Source organism: Trachypithecus francoisi, unplaced genomic scaffold (assembly GCF_009764315.1).
Source record: "Trachypithecus francoisi isolate TF-2019V2 unplaced genomic scaffold, Tfra_2.0 Lachesis_group4, whole genome shotgun sequence".
NCBI classification, from domain to species: Eukaryota; Metazoa; Chordata; class Mammalia; order Primates; family Cercopithecidae; genus Trachypithecus; species Trachypithecus francoisi.
This window is the reverse complement of record NW_022681469.1, coordinates 118,715,850-118,741,522: the sequence shown is the minus strand read 5'-3', so window position 1 is coordinate 118,741,522 and position 25,673 is coordinate 118,715,850. Positions and strand designations below refer to the sequence as shown.

The 25,673-nt window shown below is 42.8% G+C and overlaps 1 protein-coding gene across 3 annotated transcripts in view; it reads left to right on the top strand.

The window, feature by feature from the left end:
* The window catches only part of BAZ1B (bromodomain adjacent to zinc finger domain 1B), an 86,530-nt gene that overhangs the window by 14,094 nt on the left and 46,763 nt on the right, over positions 1-25,673 (top strand). For 2 of the 3 annotated variants that reach the window (XM_033192758.1, XM_033192757.1), the window contains exons 3-6: positions 848-992; positions 10,595-10,796; positions 17,599-17,720; positions 20,224-20,421. In XM_033192758.1, the coding sequence (XP_033048649.1) occupies positions 848-992; positions 10,595-10,796; positions 17,599-17,720; positions 20,224-20,421 (667 nt within the window). The remainder of the gene's footprint in view (positions 1-847; positions 993-10,594; positions 10,797-17,598; positions 17,721-20,223; positions 20,422-25,673) is intronic. The other variant, XM_033192759.1, reaches the window with a different exon arrangement.

Here is a 25,673-nt window from a genome sequence, read left to right as displayed (position 1 = left end):
CAAGCCATCCTCTTGCCTCACTCAGCCTCTTAATGTAACTGGGACTGTAGGTGCATGCCACCTCACCCAGCTAATTATTTTAGTTTTTTATAGAGGCAGGGTCTCACTCTGTTGCCCAGGCTGGTCTCAAACTCCTGGGCTCAAACAGTCCTCCCACCTCTGCCTTCCAAAGTGCTAGAACCCATCATGTCCAGCAAACTGCATGGTTTTTTTAATCTTTGTATTCCCCAGTGCCTTGTGTGTATTCGCTAAAGCAGTGTTGTTTTGCTGTGAACCTAAAACTTGTAAAATGTTGTCTTTTTTTTTTTTATTTTGAGATGGAGTCTTGCTCTGTTGCCTAGGCTGGAGTCCAGTGGCCTGATCTTGGCTCACTGCAGCCTTCGCCTCCCATGTTCAAGTGATTCTCCTGCCTTAGCCTCCCAAGTAGGTGGGATTACAGACATATGCCACCACGCCTGGCTAATTCTTGTATTTTGAGTAGAGACAGCGTTTTGCCATGTTGGCCAGGCTGGCCTTGAACTCATGATCTCAGGTGATCTGCCTGCCTTGGCCTCCCATAGTGCTGGTATTACAGGTGTGAGCCACCACACCTGGCCAAAAGTTAAGTCTTAAAAGAGGTTAGGTGCAGTGGTGCATGCCTGTGGTCCCAGCTACCTGAGAGGTTGAGGTTAGAAGGACTGAGCGCAGGAGGTGGAGGCTAGTGAGCTACGATTGTGCCACTGCACTCCAGCCTTGGTGACAGAATGAGAAATGTTTGGAAAAGAAAGAAAGAAATGTTTGAATTGACTTGAATTAAATCTCTGGGTAAGTTTTTGTGTTTTCATAATAACTAATTACATTTATTTAGCTTGAAGGAGGAGTTTCCTGCCTGGTATGAGAAGCTTGTTCTGGAAATGGTTCACCATAACACAGCCTCTTTAGAGAAGTTGGTAGATTCTGCTTGGTTGGAGATCATGACCAAATATGCTGTGGGAGAAGAGTGTGACTTCGAGGTGAGTGCCTGTTCATTTCTGATTGGACTTACCATCAGAATTAGAGCTGTTGGCCTAGGTTACAGAACACATTTCTACGTGTGTAAAACTGTTACGTGTAGTATTATATTTAATATCAAGTATTAATACTTGATGTTAATACTTGTGTGTTTTTTTGTTTTTGTTTTTTTGAGATGGAGTCTCACTCTGTCTCCAAGGCTAGAGTGCAGTGCGCAATCTTGGCTCACTGCAACCTCATTCTCCCATGTTCAAGTGATTCTCCCACCTAAACCTTCTGAGTAGCTGGGACTACAGCTGTGCACCACCACGCCCGTCTAATTTTTTTATGTTTTTGGTAGAGACAGGGTTTCACCATGTTGGCCAGGCTGGTCTCGAACTCCTGACTTCAGATGATCCGTCCACCTTGGCCTCCTATCAAGTATTATAAGGAATACATTTTATTTTTATTTGTTTGTTTAGAGACAGGGTTTCGTTCTGTCACACAGTTTAGAGTGCAGTGGTGCAGTCATAGCTCGCTGTATATAGCCTTGGACTCCTTGGCTTATGCCATCCGCCCACCTTAGCCTTCTGAGTAGCTGGGACTGCAGGCATGTGCCATCATCATTCTTGGCCTTGAACCAAAGTTTAGAACCACATTCATCACCAAGAATGTTTTAGTATTGTAATAATTGCAACACTTTGTTGTACTAGTCTATCCTTGCTTTGTCTTTTTCATCCTTTTTTGATAATTCTGTTTTTTTGCCTTTTTGGTTTTGATTTTTCTTTTTTTTATTTTTCGGAGATAGAGTCTTACTGGACTTGCTGGAATAGTGCAGTTTCGCGATCTTGGCTCATTGCAGCCTCCACCTCCCAGGCTCAGGCGATCCTCTCATGTCACCCTCCACATAGCCGGGACCACAGGTGTGTGCCACCATGCCCGACTAATTTTTGTATATTTTGTAGAGACGGGATTTCACCATGATGCCCCGACTGGTCTCTATCTCCTAATCTGTCCTCTTACCTTGGCCTCCCAAAGTGCTGGGATCATAGGCTTGAGCCACTGTGCCCGGCCCATGCAGTGGCCATGCTAGTCTTCTCCATATTATTCCAATTTCATTATATGTGCTGGCAAAGTGAGCACATAATTCTTACTATGTTTAAAAGACTTTAAGATTTCTTTTTTTTTTTCCTGAGATGGAGTTTTGTTCTTGTTGCCCATGCTGGAGTGCAGTGGCGTGGTCTCGGCTCATTGTAACCTTTGCCTCCCTGTTTCAAGTGATTCTCCTGCCTCAGCCTCCCGAGTAGCTGGGATTACAGGCGCCCGCCACCATGCCCTGCTAATTTTTCATTTTTAGTAGAGACGGCATCTCTCCATGTTGGTCAGGCTGGTCTTGAACTCCCGACCTCAGGCCTCGGCCTCCCAGAGTTGGGATTACAGGCGTGAGCCGCCGCGCCCGACCTCAGACGTATAATCCAAGTCCTTGCTGTAATGAGAGTTGGACTTTCTCTACTTTTTTTTTTGAGACGAAGTCTTGCTCTGTTGCCCAGGCTGGTGTGCAGTGGCACGGTCTCGGCCCATTGCAAGCTCCGCCTCCCAGGTTCATGCCATTCTCCTGCTTCAGCCTCCCGAGTAGCTGGGACTACAGGTGCCCACCATCACACCTGGCTAATTTTTTTGTATTTTTAGTAGAGATGGGGTTTCACTGTGTTAGCCAGGATGGTCTCCATCTCCAGACCTTGTGATCCGCCCGTCTCGGCCTCCCAAAGTGCTAGGATTACAGGCATGAGCCACCACGCCCGGCCTTAAATTTATTTTTTAATTATCCAGCCAAAATAACTAAAGGGTAACTATTACAAAAGCGATACCTAACACCAAAGCAATCCCTGTGTATCTTTTAACAGCTGAAAGTAAGATTCAGGAGAAACAACTAAACAGTTGTTAAATATCTATCTGTATGTACTTGACACTGGGCTAATTGCTTTACATAATGTCTTGCAGAATTTGCACAGAAATCTTGAGGTGGTAGGCAGCCTTATACATTTAAATGGCATGTCGAGGTTGATATGTATCAGTTATGAGTGCACTCAGCCGTTATGTAGTGAAATTGTAGTAGTGGCCCGTATTTCTCAGACTTTGGTGTAATACTTAGCTACTGAAAATGCATCCTTGGCTGGGCATGGTGGCTCAGGCCTGTAGTCCTAGCACATTGGGAGACCAAGGTGGGCAGATCACCTGAGGTCAGGAGTTTGAGACCAGCCTGGCCAGCATGGCGATACCCTATGTCTCCAAAAAATACGAAAATTAGCTGGGTGTGGCAGTGCATGCCTGTAATCCCAGCTACTCGGGAGGCTGAGGTGGGAGAACTGCTTGAACTGTTCTTCGGCCCATTCCTTGAGGGTTCAGAAGGTCTAGGATAGACCTAACATTTTTCAGTTCTAACAATCTGCAGGGTGGTAGTGATGCTGTCACATGAGGTATAACACTTTTAGTAGTACTGGCTTAAACAAGGAGGACGTGATTATCTCACGTAGTAAGTCTTAGATAGTTCCAAGTTTGGCATAGAGGCTGAATACTATTACCAAGGACCTAGACTTTCTCTGTCTTTCTGTTCTCTTCTTCTCAGTGTGTTGAGTTCTGGTCCTTAGCTTTGTTGTCCCTTGGTTGTGATAAAATGTGACTGTGTTCAGAGTGAGGGAATACTTATCAAAGCAGTCTAAGAAAATCTTTCCAGAAGTGTATCTGGAAAAGTCTTTCTTGAAGCATAAAATAGAAAGCTCCACCCTTTATCTTTACATGTTATTGGCTAGACCTTGGCTTATATAACCACCCAGAGCTGCAGCGGGGGCTGAGAGAGTATCTTCCTTTGTATTTAAGTCTCAAAAGAGATAGGCTGGCAAGAGAGAAAAGGGAGGGAATAACTTGGTAGCTAGCTCAGCAGCAGTTTATGCTACAATAACCAGTACATGATGGGGCCAAGATTCACACCTGTCTCTATGGTTTCAAAGTTCTTGTTCTTTCTTTGCTTCAGTAATTTACTTCTCTGACTCCTTTCTATCCCCTAGCTAGTTCTTTTTTATTTGTCATGTCTGGCAGTACTAGTAGGGTTTTTGTTTATTTGTTTTTTATTGAGACAGGGTCTTGCTCTGTCTTCCAGGCTGGAATGCAGTGGTGTGGTCGTAGCTCACTGCAGCCTCAGCCTCCCGGGCTCAAGCAATCCTCCCACCTTAGCCTCCCGAGTAGCTGGGACTGTAGGCACTTACAACCATGCCTAGCTAAGGCTTTTTTTTTTTTTTTGAGATTGAGTCTAGCTGTCTCCCAGGCTGGAGTACAGTGGCACCATCTCAGCTCACTGCAAGCTCCACCTCCCGGGTTCACGCCTTTCTGGTGCCTCAGCCTCCCAAGTAACTGGGACTACAGGTCCCTGCCACCGCACCCAGCTAATTTTTTGTATTTTTAGTAGTGACAGGGTTTCACCGTGTTAGCGAGCAGGATGTCTCGATCTCCTGACCTCATGATCCACCTGCCTCTGCCTCCCAAAGTGCTGGGATTACAGGCGTGAGCCACCGTACCTGGCCAGTTTTTTATTTTTTATAGAGAAACAGGGCCTCACCATGTTGGCCAGGCTGGTCTCAGACTCCTGGACTTACGTGATCCTCCCACCTTGGCCTCGCAAAATACTGAGATTACAGGCATGAATCACTGTGGCTGACCATTGTGGGTTCTAATCACATATTTTATATCAGTCAGTGTCCCGGCAGGAAATAGATGGTATACTCAAATGTAATTGAATTGAGCTTAATAAAGGGGCTGTTGACAGCACACAGCAGTCTGATCAGGGTTAAGGAAAACTTAACAAGGAAGGATTAAGTACCTCATACCTATCAGCAGTTGGGGAAGACTTTATCATTTCTAAACCCCAAGGAAGCAGACGGAGGGAGTGGGTACAGGAACTAGAAAAGAATAGCTGCTGTTGTTGAAGAATACTTTGGTAGTGAGAGAAAACTGTAACTGTAACCAACCTCCTAGGGAGGCATTTGGGAATAAAACACCCCAACAATGCTTTACTTCCATGTCTTGGTTTTCTGCTGATGCTCCCTATGAACTGAACTCACCAGAATCTAGCGGGCAATGGGAGTTTTGGTGGAGGCTGTAAAGGTCAGCCTATTTAAGCATAGAGCCAGGTAGAGAAGGATGGAAATGGATTTGACGTGGCAAAACGAAAATATTTTGTACACATCTGCAAGGTGAAAGAAGAAATGTTTGAGGGAAGATGGGCTGAACCCAGTGGCTCCTGCCTGTAATCCCAGTACTTTGGGAGGCTGAGGGAGAAGGATGGTTTGAAGCTAGGAGTTTGAGACCAGCCTGGGCAACATAGGGGGACCCCGTTTCTACAAAAAATAAAAATTGACTGTGTGTGGTAGTGCATGTCTGTAGTCCCAGCTACTTAGAAGACTGAGGCAGGAGGATTGCTTGAACCCAGGAGTTCAAGGCTATAGTGAACTATGATTACACCACTGTACTGCAGCCTGGGCAACATAGCAAGACCCTGTCTCAAAAAAAAAAAAAGTTTGAGGAAAGGGAAGAGATACTAAGGAGCTATGTATGTCCATAAACATGAAAATATGTTTAAACTCATCAATAATGCAGGAAATCTAATTGAAAACATAGTGAGATAATGTATACACATCAGATTAATAAAGAAAAAAAACTCACTGCCAAGTTTTGACAGGAATGTGGAATTGCTCATAGTGTAAATAGCACATCTATTTTGGTAAGCACTTGGCATTGCTGAAAACAATTGGATATTATATATTATACCCTTTGACTAAGGATTTTTTCTTGAGTATTTATCCTCAATTTTGCCGCAGGAGATTTGTGTAAGTATATTAATAGAATTGTTCGTAGTAGTCCGATGAGGAGATAACTCAAGTAGCCATCAGTAGTTGAGTGGATAAACAAATTGTTAAGCCACAGAATACTCTATAGCAGAAAAAATGTGAACTTGAAAGAAGTCACAGAAGAATACAGTATGGTTACATTTATAGAAGTCTCATCAAAGCAGGCCAAACTAACTCAGAATGTTTGTTACCACTGTCAGGAGGAGAGGAGAGGCTTGTTTCTACCTGAGCGTAGGCTTACTGGGAGATTCTGAGGTACTGTTAATATTCTTTTCTTTTTTGAGACAGGGTCTGGCTCTGTCACCTAGGTTGGAGTGCAGAAGCGCAACCTTGGCTCACTGCAACTTCCACTTCGCAGGCTCAAGCCATCCTCCCACCTCAGTCTCCCAAGTAGCTGGTACTGTAGCTACAGTGTCTGGCTAATTCTATTTTTTTTCCCCCTCATCCTACAGTCCAAAGGCACTGGCTAATTTTTGTATTTTTTGTAGAGACAGGGTTTCGCCAACTTGCCAAGACTGATCTCGAACTCTTGAGCTCAAGCGATCCTCCTGCTTTGGCCTCCCAAAGTGTTGGGATTACAGGTGTGAGCCACTGGGCCTGGCCATTATTTATTTATTTATTTATTTATCTATCTATCTATCTATCTATCTATCTATTTATTTATTTATTTTTTTTTTTGAGACGGAGTCTCGCTCTGTCGCCCAGGCTGGAGTGCAGTGGCCGGATCTCAGCTCACTGCAATCTCCGCCTCCCGGTTTCACACCATTCTCCTGCCTCAGCCTCCCGAGCAGCTGGGACTACAGGTGCCCGCCACCTCGCCCGGCTAGTTTTTTGTATTTTTAGTAGAGACGGGGTTTCACCGTGTTCGCCAGGATGGTCTCGATCCCCTGACCTTGTCATCCACCCGTCTCGGTCTCCCAAAGTGCTGGGATTACAGGCCTGAGCCACCGCGCCCGGCTGGGCCTGGCCATTATTAATGTTAAGTACTTTAACCTGTATGGTGGGTACACAGGTGTTCATTATTTATAAAAACGTTTTGCACTCTTAAGTGTGATAAAAAATAAAAAGTAGATATGATGGACATTGGAAGGGTGCCACAAACATTGTCTCAAGCGCCATATAGAGGTATTTATTGATGACCTGCTATGTAGAGAGCATATTTTGAGTGCTGGAAAAACAGTGGTGACCAAAATCAACAGTTGTTTTGGGGTGTTTAGCATTGGTGATGAGGCCAGGTGTGGTGACTCATGCCTGTAATCCAAGCACTTTGGGAGGCCGAGGCAGACAGATCACGAGGTCAGGAGTTCGAGACCAGCCTGGCCAACGTAGTGAAACGCCGTCTCTACTGAACATACAAAAATTAGCCAGGCATGGTGGCACGTGCCTGTAGTCCCAGCTACTTGGGAGGCTGAGGCAGGAGAATCGCTTGAACCCAGGAGGTGGAGGTTGTAGTACGCCAAGATCGCACCACTGCCCTCCAGCCTGGGCGACAGAGCGAGACTATGTCTCAAAAAAAAAAAAAAAAAAATTGGTGATGAGACTTATGAAAGAAAAGCACAGGGTATTTATTGAAGTTTATAATCAGGGGAATCAGAATTGGTGTTGTCCTCCTCCTCTGAGGAGGCAACATTTAAAGTGAAACCTATAGGTTGAGTAGGATATATCCATGGGAGAAGGGGGCATTGAGTATTTCAGGGAGAGAGAACAGGGTGTGTGAAGGCCCTTAGGCAAAAGGGAACTTGATGGTCAGGAACGGGGTTTCTCAATGTTAGCATTACAGACTTTAGGACAGATGATTCTAGTGGGTGCTGTCCTGTGCATTGTAGGGTATTTATTTAGCAGCATACCTGGCCTCTACCCTCTAGATGCCGGTAGCACCCGAGTTGTGAAAATCAGACATTGCCATATGTCTTGGGGAAAGGAGAAGAGGGATGACAGAATTACCCTGTATTGTACTGGGAAAACCATTGTACTAGACGAACAGAGAAAAATCAACGTGGCTAGACTATGTAAGGAGGGAGGATGGTGGCAATGGTAGTATCAGGTAGCCAAGGGCTAGATCTTGTATAGGTCCTCAAAGATTAGGTCATGGTTTGAACTCTGTTGTTTTTGGTTTTTGATTTATCATAAGGCTTACTTTGCAAAACTGGTTTGAACTTTGTTTTGTTTTTGTTTTTGAGGCAGAGTTTTGCTCTTGTTGCCCAGGCTGGAGTGCAGTGGTGTGATAGCTCACTGCAACCTCCGCCTCCCTGGTTCAAGTGATTCTCCTGCCTCAGCCTCCTGAATAGCTGGGATTACAGGCGCCTGCCACCATGCCCGGCTAATTTTTGTATTTTTAGTAGAGACAGAGTTTCACCATGTTGGCCAGACTGGTCTCAAACTCCTGACTTCAGGTGACCCACCCACCTCGGCCTCCCAAAGTGCTAGGATTACAGGCATGAGCCACTGTGCCCGGCCTGGTTTGAACTCTTTTTTTATTTTATTTTATTTTATTTTTGAGACGGAGCCTCGCTGTGTCGCCCAGGCTGGAGTGCAGTGGCCGGATCTCAGCTCACTGCAAGCTCCGCCTCCCGGGTTCACGCCCGTCTCCTTGCTCAGCCTCCCGAGTAGCTGGGACTACAGGCGCCCGCCACCTCGCTCGGCTAGTTTTTTGTATTTTTTTAGTAGAGACGCGGTTTCACAGTGTTAGCCAGGATGGTCTCGATCTCCTGACCTCGTGATCCGCCCGTCTCGGCCTCCCAAAGTGCTGGGATTACAGGCTTGAGCCACCGGGCTCGGCCTGGTTTGAACTCTTAATGAGCATTGGAAAAACTTTGTATTTTTTGTTTTTATTTTTATTTTGTGAGATAAGGTCTCACTGTGTTGCTCAAGCTTGAGTGTGGTGCACAGTCATAACTGACTTCATCTTCGACGTCCTAGGCTCAAGTGACCCTCTTACCTCAGCCTCCCTAGTAGCGGGGATCACTGGCCATGCACCACCTCGCCTGGAAAAATTTTTTGTATCTTTTGTAGAGACGAGGTTTCACCATGTTACCCAGGCTAGTCTTGAACTCCTGGGCTCAAGCAGTCCGCCCACCTTGGCCTCCCAAAGTGCTGGGACTACAGTCGTGAGCCACCATGCCTGGCCAGTGTTTTTGTTTACTTAACAGTATTTTTCGAAGAGCAGTTTTTAGTTTTGTTGAGGCTGAATAGAAAAGCAAATAAACCTTAAATATATCTATAATATTAAACATAAGTAGTCTAAACATTTCAGTTAAAAGGTAGACACTGACCAGGTGTGGTGTGTGCCTATAGTCCCAGTTACTTAGGAGGCTGAGACGAGAGAATTGCTTGAGCCCAGAAGTTCAAGGACAGTCTCGGCAACATAACAAAAATCTCGTTTCTTTAAAACAATAACAAAACAGTAGAAATTCTCATTTTGGGCAGAAAAAGCAACACCAAATGGTATTGCTTTGTGTGTATAAGAGAGATACACATAGAATAAAAGTGAAAGAATGGAAAAATAAATACCATGTTAACATAAGTGAAAAGAAATCTGAAGGGGCTATGTAAGTATCAGAGGATAGATTTCAGATTAAAGAATGTAACCAGGGATAAAGAACTAGCAAGTCATTTTTTTTTTTTTTTTAGCAAGTCATTTTTTAATGAAAAAAGGAGTCATTTTGTCAAGAGGACAAAGGTTTGCATCCCCCAATCCCCCAAGATAGGGTCTCACCCTGTCACCCAGGCAGGAGTGTGGTGGCACTGTCATAGCTTACTGCAGCCCAAAAAAACTGGGCTCAAGCTATCTTCCTGCCTCAGTCTCCTCAGTAGTTAAGACTATGGGCCCACGCCATCATGCTTGGCTAATTTTATTTTATTTTGTAAAGATGGGGTCTCCCTGTGTTGCCCAGGCTAGCCTCAAATTCCTGGGCCTGGACTGGACGGGCATGGTGGCTCATGCCTGTAATCCTGGCCCTACACAATTGATTTTTGACAGAGGTGGAAAGGTAATTAAGTGGAGAAAGGTGTTACTTCAACAAATGGTTCTGGAATAATTGGATATCCATATATAGTTGTTTTCTTTCTTTCTTTCTTTTTTTTTTAATGTAGGCCAGGCACAGTGTCTCACGCCTGTAATCCCAGTCCTTTGGGAGGCTGAGACGGGCAGATCACTTGAGGTCAGGAGTTCGAGATCAGCCTGGCCAACGTGGCAAAACCGTGTCTCTACTAAAAATACAAAAACTAGCCTGGCATGGTGGTGCCTGCCTGTAGCCCCGCCTACTCGGGAGACTGAGGCAGGAGAATGGCTTGAACCCAGGAAGCGGAGGTTGCAGTGAGCTGAGATGGCACCACTGCACTCCACCCTGGGTGACAGAGAGAGACTGTGTCTCAAAAATAAATAAATAAAAAATAAATAAGTACATAAAATGTAAATTATTGAACTGTATTCACATATTTTAGGCTGGTACCGTGATTGCCCTTTGGCCTTGTATATTGGCATAGTACATGAATCATGAACCATGAACCTAGATTGTGATCATTTCATTGTTTTAGGGTGTCATATTTCAACCTAGAAGTCTGAGAAGTAAAGTTGGAAACAGTTCATTGTACTTGGGTACTTTACTGTTTCAATCACTTTTTTTTAGTTGAGGAGCATGTATATTGGATGATATATTCTAAATATCTTCAGGTTTCTGATTCTTATTGATTATCTCTGATTTTCTCTACTGTCTCTTTTATAGGTTGGGAAGGAGAAAATGCTCAAGGTGAAGATTGTGAAGATTCATCCTTTGGAGAAAGTGGATGAAGAGGCCACTGAGAAGAAATCGGATGGTGCTTGTGATTCTCCATCAAGTGACAAAGAGAATTCCAGTCAGATTGCTCAGGACCATCAGAAGAAGGAGACAGCTGTGAAAGAGGATGAAGGAAGGAGAGAAAGTATTAGTATGTTTGATGCTAGCTTTCCTTAGTGCTTTATGAGATCCTGTTTATTTTATTATGAACATATCTTTTAGGGTTCTCTAGCAACTAAATGTGTGATTTTTTTTTATGTAGACATGGTTTTGTTCATTTATGATTCATAGAACAACTAAAATGTCCACAACATGAATCAAGACTTGAATCTCTCTAAACAATTAAGACTATTTGGAAGTCGTTTCCTCTAGTTGCTTAGAAATCTGTGTGCAGGGCCAGGTGCTGTGGCTCATGCCTGTAATCCCAGCACTGGGAGGCTGAGGAGGGCAAATCATCTAAGGTCAGGAGTTCGAGACCAGCCTGGTCAACATGGTGAAACCCCGTCTCTACTAAAAATACAAAAATTGGCGGGTTGTGGTGGTGCATGCCTGTAATCCCAGCTACTCGGGAAGCTGAGGTAGGAGAATCTCTTGAACCGAGGAGGCGGAATTTGCAGGGAACTGAGATCGCAGCATTGCACTGAGGGCCACAAGGGCAAAACTCCATCTCAAAAAAAAAAAAAAAAAAGTTGTGTGCACATTGCTAGCTACCCAAGATGGCAAAGAAAGTTTGCTTTCCTTTTGTCTTGAAGTGGAAATGGGTACTTATGTGTTGGGGGGTAATCAAGGTAGGAAGAGCAAATTCTAATACTTATTGCTCTTTACATTATAAGCCAATGTGATGGTTTTAGGTACAGCTCACAGGTGAACAACATGAGTTTGAACTGCACAGGTCCACGTATAAATGGAATTTTTCTTTTTAATAGCACTTGTCCATCTGTCAATATTTTTTCAATGAATGTATTGGAAAATTTTTTGGAGGCTTGTGACAGTTTGAAGAAACTCAGAGACGAACTGAGTACCCTAGAAATATTGAAAAAAAGAACAAAAATTTAGGTATATCATAAATGCATAAAATACATGTAGATACTAGTCTGTTTTATCATTTACTACCATAAAATATATGCAGAAATCTATTACAAAAAGTTAAAATTTATCAGAACTTACACAGACAGACCATACATGGTACTATTCTCAGTCAAGAGAAATGTGAAGATTCAGTATTAAATAATAACGAAATAAAATGAACTGTAGTACATACTATACTACTGTAATCATTTCCTAGTGACCTGTTGCAGTTGCAGTGATCTCAGTCATCTTATGTGATGCTAGTTCATCTCTCTAGTAAATTGCTAATTGTCCTACTCTCCTCTTTTGGCTTTTCATAGATAAGGTCTTGTTCTGTCACCCAGGCTGGAGTGCAGTGGCATGATCATGGCTCACTGCAGCCTCGACATTCCTGGCTCAAGTGGTCCTCCCGCCTCATCTTCCCAAGTAGCTGGGACTGTAGGCATGCACCACCACACCCAGCTAATTTTTGTAGGGTTTTTTTTTTTTTTGAGACAGAGTCTCGCTCTGTCACCCAGGCTGGAGTGCTGTGGCCAGATCTCAGCTTACTGCAAGCTCCGCCTCCTGGGTTCACGCCATTCTCCTGCCTCAGCCTCCCGGGTAGCTGGGACTACAGGCGCCGCCACCTCGCCTGGCTAGTTTTTTGTAGTTTTTTTTAGTAGAGACGGGGTTTCACCGTGTTAGCCAGGATGGTCTCAATCTCCTGACCTCATGATCCACCCGTCTCGGCCTCCCAAAGTGCTGGGATTACAGGCTTGAGCCACTGCGTCCAGCCTGTCGGAATTTTTGTTGTTGTTGTTGTTGTTTTTTGTTTTGTTGAGATCAGTTCTCACTATATTGCTCAGGCTGGTCTTGAACTCCTGAGCTCAAGCAATCCTCCTGCCTTGACCTCTTTTTTTTGAGACAGGGTCTTACTGTGTTGCCCCCAGGCTGGAGTGGAGTGTTGTGATCACAGCTTACTGCAGCCTGGACCTCCTTGCGGCCTCGGCCTCATGCTATTACAGGCATGACCCACTGTGCCTGTCTGTATACACAGATTTTTGACTGCAAGAGGAGGAGAGGTCAGAGCCCTAATCCCTGTGCTGTTCAAGGGTCAGTTGCACTTTCTTGTCTCCATAATCTGTAATTTAAGTCCCTCACGTGGGAGCAGGTAAAATCCTGAAACTGTGATATCCTAGGGACCTGGAGACTCTAACAATAATGTTTTTAAAGTTGAAGAATTGAGATTTGGCTCACTGGGAAGACCGTTCAGCCTCTGAGGCCTTCATTAATAAAGAATTTGACTGGACTCGGTTATTGTTGCCTCCAAAAATGTAGGTGTACCAAGTGTTTGGTGTGTATTGGTCTCCCTCCCCATGAATGTTAGAGAATCAAATAATATTCGCTCACTGTTTAACTGGTACAAACTTTGCATTAGAATGTGATGTTGTCTGTCTCCCATTCTGTTTTGTGTCTCTAGATGTTTTGGATCTGTGCAGATGGTTTTCGAGGTACTTTCTTAATGTAGTTTGAAGCAAACTTCTGAGAGTGTCATTGTAGTTGGTCCATCCCAAGTTGTTGATACTTCAGTTTTGTTTTCTCCTCTGTATTGTGAATGCTAACTTCTGTGTTTTCCAGTTTCCCTCTTCTTTTTGATATTGAAGTTTTGTAATAAGGGCATTACTTGCAATTCCTTGAGGTTGAGAAGTGTTTTGGTTAGGAATGTTCTCTCTGCTTTCTGAACATCAGTTTTATTGTGGTCTTACTTCTGCCTCTATATTCCTGAAATATTTCCTATTAAGTTTACAAGTGTCCTCTTAATTGTCAAATGCAGATATTTCTTCTTGGCATGTGTTGGACTTTTCTGTTATATTTATTAATATTTATTGTTTTTTTAACATTTAAGGCCGGGCGCGGTGGCTCAAGCCTGTAATCCCAGCACTTTGGGAGGCCGAGACGGGCGGATCACAAGGTCAGGAGATCGAGACCATCCTGGCTAACACGGTGAAACCCCGTCTCTACTAAAAAATACAAAAAACTAGCCGGGCGAGGTGGTGGGCGCCTGTAGTCCCAGCTACTCGGGAGGCTGAGGCAGGAGAATGGCGTGAACCCGGGAGGTGGAGCTTGCAGTGAGCTGAGATCTGGCCACTGCACTCTAGCCTGGGCGACAGAGCGAGACTCCATCTCAAAAAAAAAAAAAAAAAAAAAAACATTTAAGTTCAAGGGTAGAAGTGCAGGGTTGTTGCATAGGTAAACTTGTGTCATAGGGGTTTGTTGTATACATTATTTCATCACCCAAGTATTAAGCCTAGTACCCATTAGTTGTTTTTCTTCAAAAAGCCCCAGTGTGTGTTGTTCCCCTCTGTGTCCATGTATTCTCATCATTTAGCTCCCACTTACAAGTGAGAACATGCAGTATTTGGTTTTCTGTTCCTGTGTTAGTTTGCAAGGATAATAGCCTCCAGGTTCATTCAAGTCCCTGCAAAGGACATGATCTCATTCTTTTTTATGGCTGCATAGTATTCCATGGTGTACGTGTACCACGTTTTCTTTCTTGTGTCCATCATTGGCTTTTAGGTTGACTCCATGTCTTTGCTATTGTGAATAGTGTTGCATCTATTACATTTAATACTGTTGGTCACTCATATCTCTTAGCTTGATACCGCTGTCTCTTAGTGCTCCAGCTATTCTGTTTCTTTATTTCCTTTCTTCCCTGCCATTCCTTTGACTTTTTCCATAGGATTCTATTCTTTGCCTTCTGTTTTTCAGTTTGCATAGTGTACTGTTATATGCTATTCATGCCACAGTTTGAATTCTTTTTTTTTTTTTTTTTTTTTTTTGAGACTGAGTCTCTCTCCCTCTGTCGCCCAGGCTGGAGTGCAGTGGTGCGATCTCAACTCAATGCAAGCTCCGCCTCCCGGGTTCACGCCATTCTTTTGCCTCAGCCTCCTGAATAGCTGGGACTATAGGCGCCCGCCACCACGCCTGGCTAATTTCTTTCTGTATTTTTAGTAGAGATGGGGTTTCACTGTGTTAGGATGGTCTCAATCTCCTGACCTTGTGATCCGCCCGCCTTGGCCTCCCGAAGTGCTGTGATTACAGGTGTGAGCCACCATGCCCGGCCACACAGTTTGAATTCTTAACTGTTGTAGCCTGGTGATTTCCAAGCTTGGGTAAGACTTTTAACTGTTGACTTGATCTTTACTTGCCTGTCCTATATGCAGTTTATTTATTTACTTATTTTTGAGATGGAGTCTCGCTTTGTCACCCAGGCTGGAGTGCAGTGGCGCAATTTTGGCTGACTGCAACCTTGCCTCACGGGTTCAAGCGATTCTCCTGCTTCAGCCTCCCTAGTAGCTGGGACTGTGGGAGCACGCTACCACGCCCAGCTAATTTTGTATTTTTAATAGAGATGAGGTTTCACCATGTTGGCCAGGCTGGTCTCGAACTCTGGACCTCAGGTGATCCGCCCACCTTGGCCTCCAAGAGTGCTGGAATTACAGGCGTGAGCCACCACGCCTGACCCCTCCTTTATGCAATTTAGATTCAACATGTGTAAAGCTGAATTGACCTCACTCTTCTTGCATCCCAAGGCAGGTAAACAAGAACTGTTCTCTCCTCATTCTTTTACTTGGCTCACCATCCATCCACCTAGTCTTTAAGGCAAAAAACTTAAGATACCTTTAACATTCTCACGTCTAGTTGGTCACGAACTAGATGCATCTTAACTCTCCTTTTGTATTATAGTTACATAAATTCAGATGTTTACTTTTGAGATAGGGTCTTGCTCTGTCACCCAGGCTAGGGTGCAGTGGTGTGGTCATAGCTCATTGCAGCCTCAACTCCCAGGCTCAAGTGATCCTCCTGTCTTAGCCTCCTGAGTAGCTGAGACCACACGTGTGTATCACCACACCTGGCTAATTTTTTTGTTTGTTTGTTTAGAGACAGGATCTCACTATGTGACTAAGGCTTGATTTAAACTCCTGGGCTGAAGCAGTCTTCCCACCTCAGCTTCCCAGAGTTCTGGGATTACCTGTGTGAGCCTCTGTGCCCAACCTAATTCAGACGTTTAGCATTGTATTTTCTAATTTCCTTATCTTCAGTCTCAACTTTCCATTTTATATTCGTCTTGTTTTTTTGGAGACAGAGTCTCGCTCTGTTGCCCAGGCAGGCTGGAGAGTGCAGTGGCGTCATCTCGGAGCACTGCAACCTCCACCTCCTGGGTTCAAGCAATTCTCCTACCTCAGCCTCCCGAGTAGCTGGGATTACAGGCGTGTGCCACCATGCTCAGCTAATTTTTTTTCTATTTTTTGTAGAGACGGGGTTTCACCGTGCTGGCCAGGCTGGTCTTGAACTGTTGACCTCAAATGATCCTCCTGTCTTGGCCTGTTAAGTGCTGGGATTACAGGCACAAGCCACTGTGACGGGCCCCATTTTATGTTGATCTTTCCAAAATGCACTGTAATTAGTTATAGCCACAGACTGTCATTGGTTCTTTAGTGCTAGGAAGACAAATTCTAATCTCTTTAAATGGTATACAAGACCCTTTCTAATTATGGCCCTGGCTTACCTTTTTAAATTTTTTTGACTCTAGTACACATCATATTTAACCACACCCCTCATTGCTTGCAGTCTCTGAAGAGGTCATGTGCTTTATTGGTAGTATTCTTTTTTTTTTTTTTTTTTTTTTAGACAGGGTCTCACTCTGTCTCCTAGCCTGGAGTGCAGTCGCAAGATCAGGGCTCACTGCAACCCTGACCTCCCAGGCTCAAGCCATCCTACCCTAGCCGCCCAAGTAGCTGTGATTACAGGCGTGTGCCACCACACCTGGCTAATTTTTTGTATTTTTTGTAGAGATGGTTTCACCATGTTGCCCAGGCTGGTCTCGAACTCCGGGACTCAGGGGATCCGCCTACCTTGGCCTCCCAAAGTGCTGGGATTACAGGTGTGAACTACCACAGCTGTCCCAAGTCATATTCTTACTCATCTTTCTACTTACCTTCCAGAATAAGTTAGTATTTCTTCTCTGTGTTCTCGTAGTGTTTTTCTTTTTTGTTTTTTTTGAGATGGAGTTTCCGCTCTTGTTGCCCAGGCTGGAGTGCAGTGGCGTGATCTCGGCTCACTGCAACTTCTGCCTCCCAGGTTCAAGCGATTCTCCTGCCTCAGCCTCCTCAGTAGCTGGGATTATAGGGATGTGCCCCCAAGCCCGGCTAATTTTGTATTTTTAGTAGAGATGGGGGTTTCTCTTTTTTTTTTTTTTTTTTTTTTTTTTTTGAGACGGAGTCTTGCTCTGTCGCCCAGGCTGGAGTGCGGTGGCCAGATCTCAGCTCACTGCAAGCTCCGCCTCCCGGGTTCACGCCATTCTCCTGCTTCAGCCACCCGAGTAGCTGGGACTACAGGCGCCGCCACCTCGCCCGGCTAGTTTTTTGTATTTTTAGTAGAGACGGGGTTTCACCGTGTTAGCCGGGATGGTCTCGATCTCCTGACCTCGTGATCCACCCGTCTCGGCCTCCCAAAGTGCTGGGATTACAGGCTTGAGCCACCGCGCCCGGCCGAGATGGGGGTTTCTCTATGTTGATCAGGCTGGTCTCGAACTCCCGACCTCAGGTGATCCACCCACCTCAGCCTCCCAAAGTGCTGGGATTACAGACATGAGCCACTGTGTCCAGCCTCTCATGGTGTTTTTCTTTACCAACTTCTATTAAGCTGTTTACCACATTGTAGTTTTTTACTTGGTGACTTTCCTCATAGACTTTAACTCCTTGAAGTTAAGACATTATGATTCATTTTTGTGCTACGTCACCCAGTGCGTAGTGAAGAGCAGACGTTCAGTTAAGACTTGCTAATGAGTGAATGAAAAGGATTAAAATAATTATGTTTTTCACAATTTTCTATGATTTGACTAGATGACAGAGCACGTAGATCGCCACGAAAACTTCCTACTTCATTAAAAAAAGGAGAAAGGAAATGGGCTCCTCCAAAATTTCTGCCTCACAAATATGATGTGAAACTACAAAATGAAGATAAGGTTAGTTGACACTTTACATTAAACTTTTTACATGTGATAGATGTTCTTTAAGAAAATATCATAGGGTTGCTTTTGTTGGAGAATATGTGCTAAAGAAAAATGCAAATAAATATCTTTGTACAGCAGATTCTGAGTGGTTTTCTAGTTACAGTAGTTAATGACTTCAAGTTAATGTAAATTATATTTTCTTTCCTAGAAGATAGCATGCTTTTCCTCTTTTTTATATAAGAATTCCTAGGGTATCATTTGTGCTTGAAACTCAGTTTGAAAATTAATCTGTCCCAGCAGTTACAGACTTTCCAAGGAAATCATTCTTCCCAGTTAAAAGTGGAGCAGTCATTTGTTAATTAAACTCAGACGTTGAGTCAACGCCTCAGTGCTTTTACAAGGAACCTTATAAAACTACAAGCTAATAACCTACAATAGTAAATATTCTCAAATTAACTCAGTATTATATTTATTCTAAGATGTTCAGTTTTTATTTTATTTTTTTTAACTTGTCCAGAGTCAGGATGTAAGTTAAAATCAATTGGTAAGAGTTTTTTTCATAGTGGCATATAAAATAATGGGTTTTGGGCTGGGCGCCGTGTTACTTTTCAGGTACTCCTACACCACCTGTATATGTAGAATCTTAGAAAGAGGTGGATTAGCAGACTGGATGTGGAAGGCAGTGCACATTTGTCTTCAGACGTAACCATTTTACAGAAGAAACAGCTAAGACCTGAGAAGTTTAGTAACTGTCAAAGTTCTTGATTCAGTAAATGAGATTGGGAAGGATTATAACCCAAATCTTTTGCTGCTTTATTTACATTGTTTTGTTCCTGCCTCAGAATATTGACAAGTCCAATTCTATTCTGACTGTTGGTTTTATGGTTTGTGATCAGAAGCCTTGGCTGGGTTGTTAGGAATTTTTTTTTTTGTATTTTTCTTTTTGAGACAGAGTCTCGCTCTGTCGCCCGGGCTGGAGTGCAGTGGCCGGATCTCAGCTCACTGCACGCTCCGCCTCCCGGATGAGCCCTATTGATATAGATGGTATTTTGTTCACAAAGAGTAAGTTGATTTTAGAAAGAAAGAAAATGCAAATAAGAAAGATGATATCTGATGTCATGCTCAGAGATAATTGGTGAATATAGATTTAGTAAATGGTAGTTAGCTCCTAAGTGACTTTAAAAAAAAAAAATTTGTTTTCCTTCCTTCTCTGTTTCCTGCTATTAAGTGACTTTTAAAAGTAGAACTATTCTGTCTATGTTATTTTATAACTTAATTTGTTCATTTATTGTGTACTAAGCATCTGTAATGTCATTAAACTTTCTTCCAAAGCAGTGTTCTCAGATTTTAATGTGTGTGATAGTCACCAGGGGAGCTGATTACACATGTTGATTCCTAACCTTTACTGCCAGAGAGTCATAAGATTCATTAAGTGTGTGGTGAGGCCCAAGCATTGCATTTTAATAGCACCCTAGATGATTCTGATGAATTTTTCTGGGTTGAGAAACTTTTTTCTTAGGACTGGAGTGTCCATTATATGTACATATTTTCATTTAACAAATCCCTTATTGATGTACCTTTAGGTAATACCCTCAACCCCTTCCTCACGTTTTTGCTATTAAAAGCATTTGATGATGACTTTGTCCATTTACTTCCTAAGATAAATTCTTTTTTTTTTTTTTTTTTTGAGACGGAGTCTCGCTCTGTCGCCCGGGCTGGAGTGCAGTGGCTGGATCTCAGCTCATTGCAAGCTCCGCCTCCTGGGTTCACGCCATTCTCCTGCCTCAGCCTCCCGAGTAGCAAGGACTACAGGCGCCCGCCACCTCGCCCAGCTAGTTTTTTGTATTTTTTAGTAGAGACGGGGTTTCACCATGTTAGCCAGGATAGTCTCGATCTCCTGACCTCGTGATCCACCCGTCTCGGCCTCCCAAAGTGCTGGGATTACAGGCTTGAGCCACCGCGCCCGGCCAAGATAAATTCTTAACGAGAGGAATTGCTGAAAGGGTGTACATATTTTTAGAAAACTTTGATACATATTGACAGATTGCCTAAGGATATTTTTAAATTGATGTTCTGTCTCTGAAAATTATTCTCCATTTTCTCTCTTTTTTTAAGAGATGGGTTCTCACTGTGTTGCCCAGCCTGGAGTGCATTGGTGTGACCATAGCTCACTATAGCCTCGATCTCCTGGGTTCAAGTAATTCTGCTTCAGCCTCCCAAATAGCTAGGACTATTGGCATGTTTTGATATTTGTACACAGAGGGTCTTTTTATATTTCCCAGGCTGATCTCTAACTCCTGGCCTCAAACGGTCTTTACACCTTGGTCTCCTGAGTTGATGAGATTACAAGTGTAAGATACCATCTCTGGCCAATTTTTTGGTTTTTTTTCTAATTTGTAGCTCTATTGATGTAGATGGAATTTTGATTTTTCTGGAGAGAACATATATTGCTTGTTCTCGTTTGTGTAATTACTTTTTACCCCAGTGGTGAGTTATTTATTTGTTTTTAACCTAGATCATCAGTAATGTGCCAGCAGACAGCTTGATTCGTACAGAGCGCCCACCAAATAAGGAGATAGTTCGATACTTTATACGGCATAATGCATTACGAGCTGGTACTGGTGAAAATGCACCTTGGGTCGTAGAAGATGAATTGGTGAAGAAATATTCTCTGCCCAGCAAGTTCAGTGACTTTTTACTTGATCCGTACAAGGTAAGGTCACTGTTAATTTTTGGACAGCAGGATAAAGCATCATTATTTCTTTGATGGCTCCATTATATTTATATTTATAGCAGATTTTGAACTCTAACATCAGATAATGAATTAAAAATTTTTCAGGTATATCTGTTTCATATAGGTTGTGATGTGAGGTTGGTAGGGAAGAGGCCACATTGAGTATCTTCCCCAGTTCAATTTATTTTTTATTAGGCTAGCATAATTTAAAAACTCTATATACATGTGCTTTTGTGCCTCAGACCCTTTTTGGAATGAGGTATAGTATAAATACAAAAAGTATTTTGTTAACTAGTTACTAAGAATGAAAACTGATTTTGCATGTCAGACAAGATGACCACATACAGTGGCAACCTTAAAAAGAACCTGGAATGAGAAGCACTGTGTGTGATAGGTTAGTGGGAAACCTAGTATTTTCCTCTTGAAGAGTAATTTTGTTTTTTTTTATTTGAGATGGAGTCTCACTGTGTCACCCAGGCTGGAGTGCAGTGGTGTGATCTCTGTTCACTGCAGCCTCCTCCTTCTCAGCCTCCTGAGTAGCTGGGATTACAGGCATACACCACCACACCCAGCTAATTTTTGTACTTTTAGTAGAGATGGGGTTTCGCCATGTTGGCCATGCTGGTCTCGAGCTCCTGACCTCAAGTGATCTGGCTGCTTCGGCCTCCCAAAGTACTGGTATTACAGATGTGAGCCACCACGCCCGACCGAGAAGGAGTAATTTTAAAAATCATCTCTTTTGATTTTCAAAATACTTCTATGAAGTTATATGTTTCATTTTACAGATGGGGAATCTGAGACCTGGTCTAATCAGAACCAACAGAAAGTGATGACAAGACTTAAGACGCTGGTCTAGGATTTCTGATTTTCTTTTCCATTTCAAACTTTATCTGATAAGGTGTTTTTTTTTAATTTAGGTTTTGCAAGTACTTAATGCTTCTTTCATTGGTAAATTTAACATAGCATACTGGCTGGTAATTTTCATCTTGGTCTCTGGGCCAGAGTAGAACCAGAAAAGGGCTCTTGATCCATTAAAACTAGGTCACATTTCCAGGATTTCTTTTTTTCCCATTTCATTTAATTATGAAAATATAAAGACATCTTAAGTCATAACAACTAAATTAGCTCAGTTATCTTAAGTTGATTATGATGACAAAAGCATATTGAAAAATAATTTTGTTTCTCCAAAACATAGTAAAGACCTCCATTCATAAGCACTTAGTGATTTTCTTATTCTAGACCAACAAGATAAGTGGTGTCTTCTGTTAGGCTCTTTAAATTTTTATTATTTGCTTAAAAGGAAAAATTTAGAAAGCAATTGGCTTTTTCTAGTTCAGGACTAAATTTTCCATGGAACTATAATTTTTTCTTAGATGTTCGTTTTTGTTTATTGAAGAGAAATTTGAGTTCACTGTCATTTTGTTGCCACAGAGTTTGGAACCATGATTCAACTTTCTCTGGTCTTCACATGAGATTACTGTCTTAACTGTATGAGAACTCTATGAAACCATCTCTAAATGGGTTTTAGACTAATTCTTGGATTACTTGAGTCCTTAAATATTTTCCTCTTTTCTAATCTTACAGCTCTCTTTTTATGTATTTTAGTTTAATGATTCAGTATGTGAATAATGTGAAAGTCTCTTTTTATGGGTAAAAGATTTTTTGAGTTTCCTAAGACATAAAAGCCGATCCACTCTTATTTCTTACGTTAGAGACAGGGTCTTGCTGTGTTGTCCAGGCTGGAGTGCAGTGGGACAATCACAGTTCACTGCATCCTGAAACTTCTGGGCTCAAGTGATCCTCCTCCCTCTGTCTCACTGGTAGCTAGGGACTACAGGCACGTACCACCACGCCCAGCTGATCCACAATTTTTGTAGGAGAGAGAGACTAGAACTCTAGGAACTTATAACCTGAAAGGTAATTTCTGAAGAAATAAGCTTCTCCCAGAATTTCTAGTGGGGGCTTAAATTACTAATATTATGAAATTTGGCTATAATTTAGGTTGAAACTAGGAAATGGAAGCTTGCTTAGACTAAAATGCTATAAGAGGGCAGTGATTTTACTCAGAAAACTTAAGACTCATGTAAAATACTGGTTTACAGAGGTAAAGGCTTATACTCAGGTTTATTATTTGTTTTCCCTATCTTAAACAATAATTTCTTATTTCCCAATACTACTAGACATGTCACTGATTGTTTTTTGTATATAAGCTGTGTTTTTCCTATTTATAAAATTAGTACTTTGGCTTCTCAGCCAGGGCAAAACATAGTAAAGAACATAGATAAGTAGAACTTAAAACATTGCTTTGGATTCTTTATCTAGAAGAAATTTAAAATAATCTGTTGAGAATTAAAGTTCATCACAGAGGACCCATCCATCCAAAGGCCTGGGATATTTTCTCTCTCTGTATACCCTTTGGATTTTGTAGAATTTAATGTTCTCTCAGGCTCTGAGTACATTTACTGTAGAGAGAGACCAGGCGTAAAGAGAGGGAGTTCTGAGCAATAGTTTTAGCAGGCCGGGTGTGTGCTGGCCCACGCCTGTAATCCCAGCACTCTGGAGGCCAAGGTGGGTGGATCATGAGGTCAGGAGATGGAGACCTCTACTAGAAATACAAAAAATTAGCAGGGTTTGGTGATGGGCGCCTGTAGTCCCAAGCTACACGGGAGACTGAGGCAGGAGAATTGCTTGAACCTGCGAGGCGCAGCTTATAGCGAGCCGAGATTGCGCTGCTGCACTCCAGCCTGGGTAACAGAGCGAGACGCTGTCTCCAAAAAAAAAAAAAAAAAAGTTTTGGCCGGGTGCGGTGGCTCAAGCCTGTAATCCCAGCACTTTGGGAGGCCGAGACGGGCGGATCACGAGGTCAGGAGATCGAGACCATCCTGGCTAACATGGTGAAACCCCGTCTCTACTAAAAAATACAAAAAACCTAGCCAGGTGTGGTAGCGGGCGCCTGTAGTCCTTGCTACTCGGGAGGCTGAGGCAGGAGAATGGCGTAAACCCGGGAGGCGGAGCTTGCAGTGAGCTGAGATCCAGCCACTGCACTCCAGCCTGGGCGACAGAGCAAGACTCCGTCTCAAAAAAAAAAAAAAATTTTAGCAAGGGATCCATAGGGAGGGCTTACGTGGGAGAGAGGAAAATTATGTAAAGATGCAGGAATTTTTACCTGAGTACTTAATATGATGATGAGGGTGTGTTTGTGGTTTTCCAAATTCTTTCTAGAATAAAAATTACTTGAGAATAAGAACTACCTTGCTTATTTTATATCTTGTAATGTTTAGTGTAGTATGTTGCATATAATAGGTAACTGGCTATTCATTTCTTGAAGAAATTCCATTTGTTGGAGAAAAATGCCACTGACATTTGGACTTTAGGGGCAGCATAATTTTTTGTGGGCCCAATGACTTGGAGGAATGATTTATAAGAAAGTTGGGTGATAACTGTCATCTAAGATGAAATCTGCAGCTCATTTTCCTCTTGTAATACATTGAAGCCCTGTTTTGTTAGTCTCTCCATCATGTTTGAGCCCTTATTTTAGACTGATAAATCCTAGTAGGGAAACCTTTGGATTAGAGGCATAAGAAGAAAATAACACTTTAAGACATTTGGAATCCTGCATGAGTTTAGCCTTGTTCTTAATATATTTTAATATTTTATTTTGAATAATTTTATACAGGAGAGTTGACAAAACACTACTGAATTTCCATGTACTCTTTAATTAGATTTCCTCAGATATTAACATCATTTATCATATTCGTTTATCATTCTCTCTTTTTTTTTTTTTTTTTTTGAGGTAGGCCTTACGCTGTCTCCCAGGTTAGTGTGCAGTGGAATGATCATAGCTCACTGTAGCCTGGAACTTCTGGCTCAAGCAGTCCTCCCACCACATGCTTCTGACTAGCTAGGATTACAGGTGCTCACCATCATGCCGAACTGATTTTTGTGTTTTTTATTTTTTGTAAAGATGGAGTCTCACTCTTGCCCATGCTGGTCTCAAGTGATCCTCCTGCCTCAGCCTCCCAAAGTGTTGGGATTACAGGCATGAGCCACTGCATCTGGCCTAATCTGCTCTCTACACACACACATGAATTATTTTTTCCTGAGCCAAGTGATTTTCCAGACAGGATGCCCTTTTACGGAATACTGGAATATGGATTTCTTTAAAACATTGATATTGCTAGCTCACACCTGTGTAATTCTGGCACTCTGGGAGGCTGAGGTGGCAGGATCACTTGAGTTCAGGACCTTCCTGGGCATCATGGCAAGATTCCATGTCTACAAAGCAAAACAAAAAATCAAGGATATTTTCTTTTTTTTTTTTTTTGAGACGGAGTCTCACTCTGTCGCCTAGGCTGGAGTGCAGTGGCCGGATCTCAGCTCACTGCGAGCTCCGCCTCCCGGGTTTACGCCGTTCTCCTGCCTCAGCCTCCCAAGTAGCTGGGACTACAGGCGCCGCCAACTCGCCCGGCTAGTTTTTTGTATTTTTTAGTAGAGACGGGGTTTCACCGTGTTAGCCAGGATGGTCTCGATCTCCTGACCTCGTGATCCGCCCGCCTTGGCCTCCCAAAGTGCTGGGATTACAGGCTTGAGCCACCGTACCCGGCCAAGGATATTTTCCAACGTAACTACAGTAGAGTTGTCGAAATAAAGAAGTTAACATTGAAGTAACTCTATTACCTGATCTATAGGTTTTACTCACATTTTCCCAATTCTTCAGTAATCGCCTTTTAACCAAAAAACAATTTTGTTTTGCTTTAATAGGATTCATTGTGCTACCATGTGTCACATGTGTTACATTTACTTGTCTCTTTGGTTTCTTCTAATCTGGGACAGTCCCTCAGCTATTCTTTGTCTTTCAAAACCTTGACATTTTAAAATAATAGAACCCGGTTATTTTGTAGAATGCTCTTTGATTTTGGTTTATTTCTTCATTAGATTCAGGTTATGAATATTTGGACATAAGAATCGATGTATTCTCAGTGCATCATGTAACAAGGCAGTGACATAATTTTGTCCATTACTCATAGTATTACATATTTTATTTTTTATTTTTTGAGACAGGGTCTTGCTCTGTCCAGGCTGGAAGAGCAGTGGTGCGATCATAACTCGCTTCAGTCTTGACCTCTGGGCTCAAACAATCCACCTACCTTAGCCTCCTAAGTAGCTGAGACCACAGGTGTGCACCACGAAGCCCAGCTAATTTTTATTTTTAATTTGTTGCAGAGTCAGGA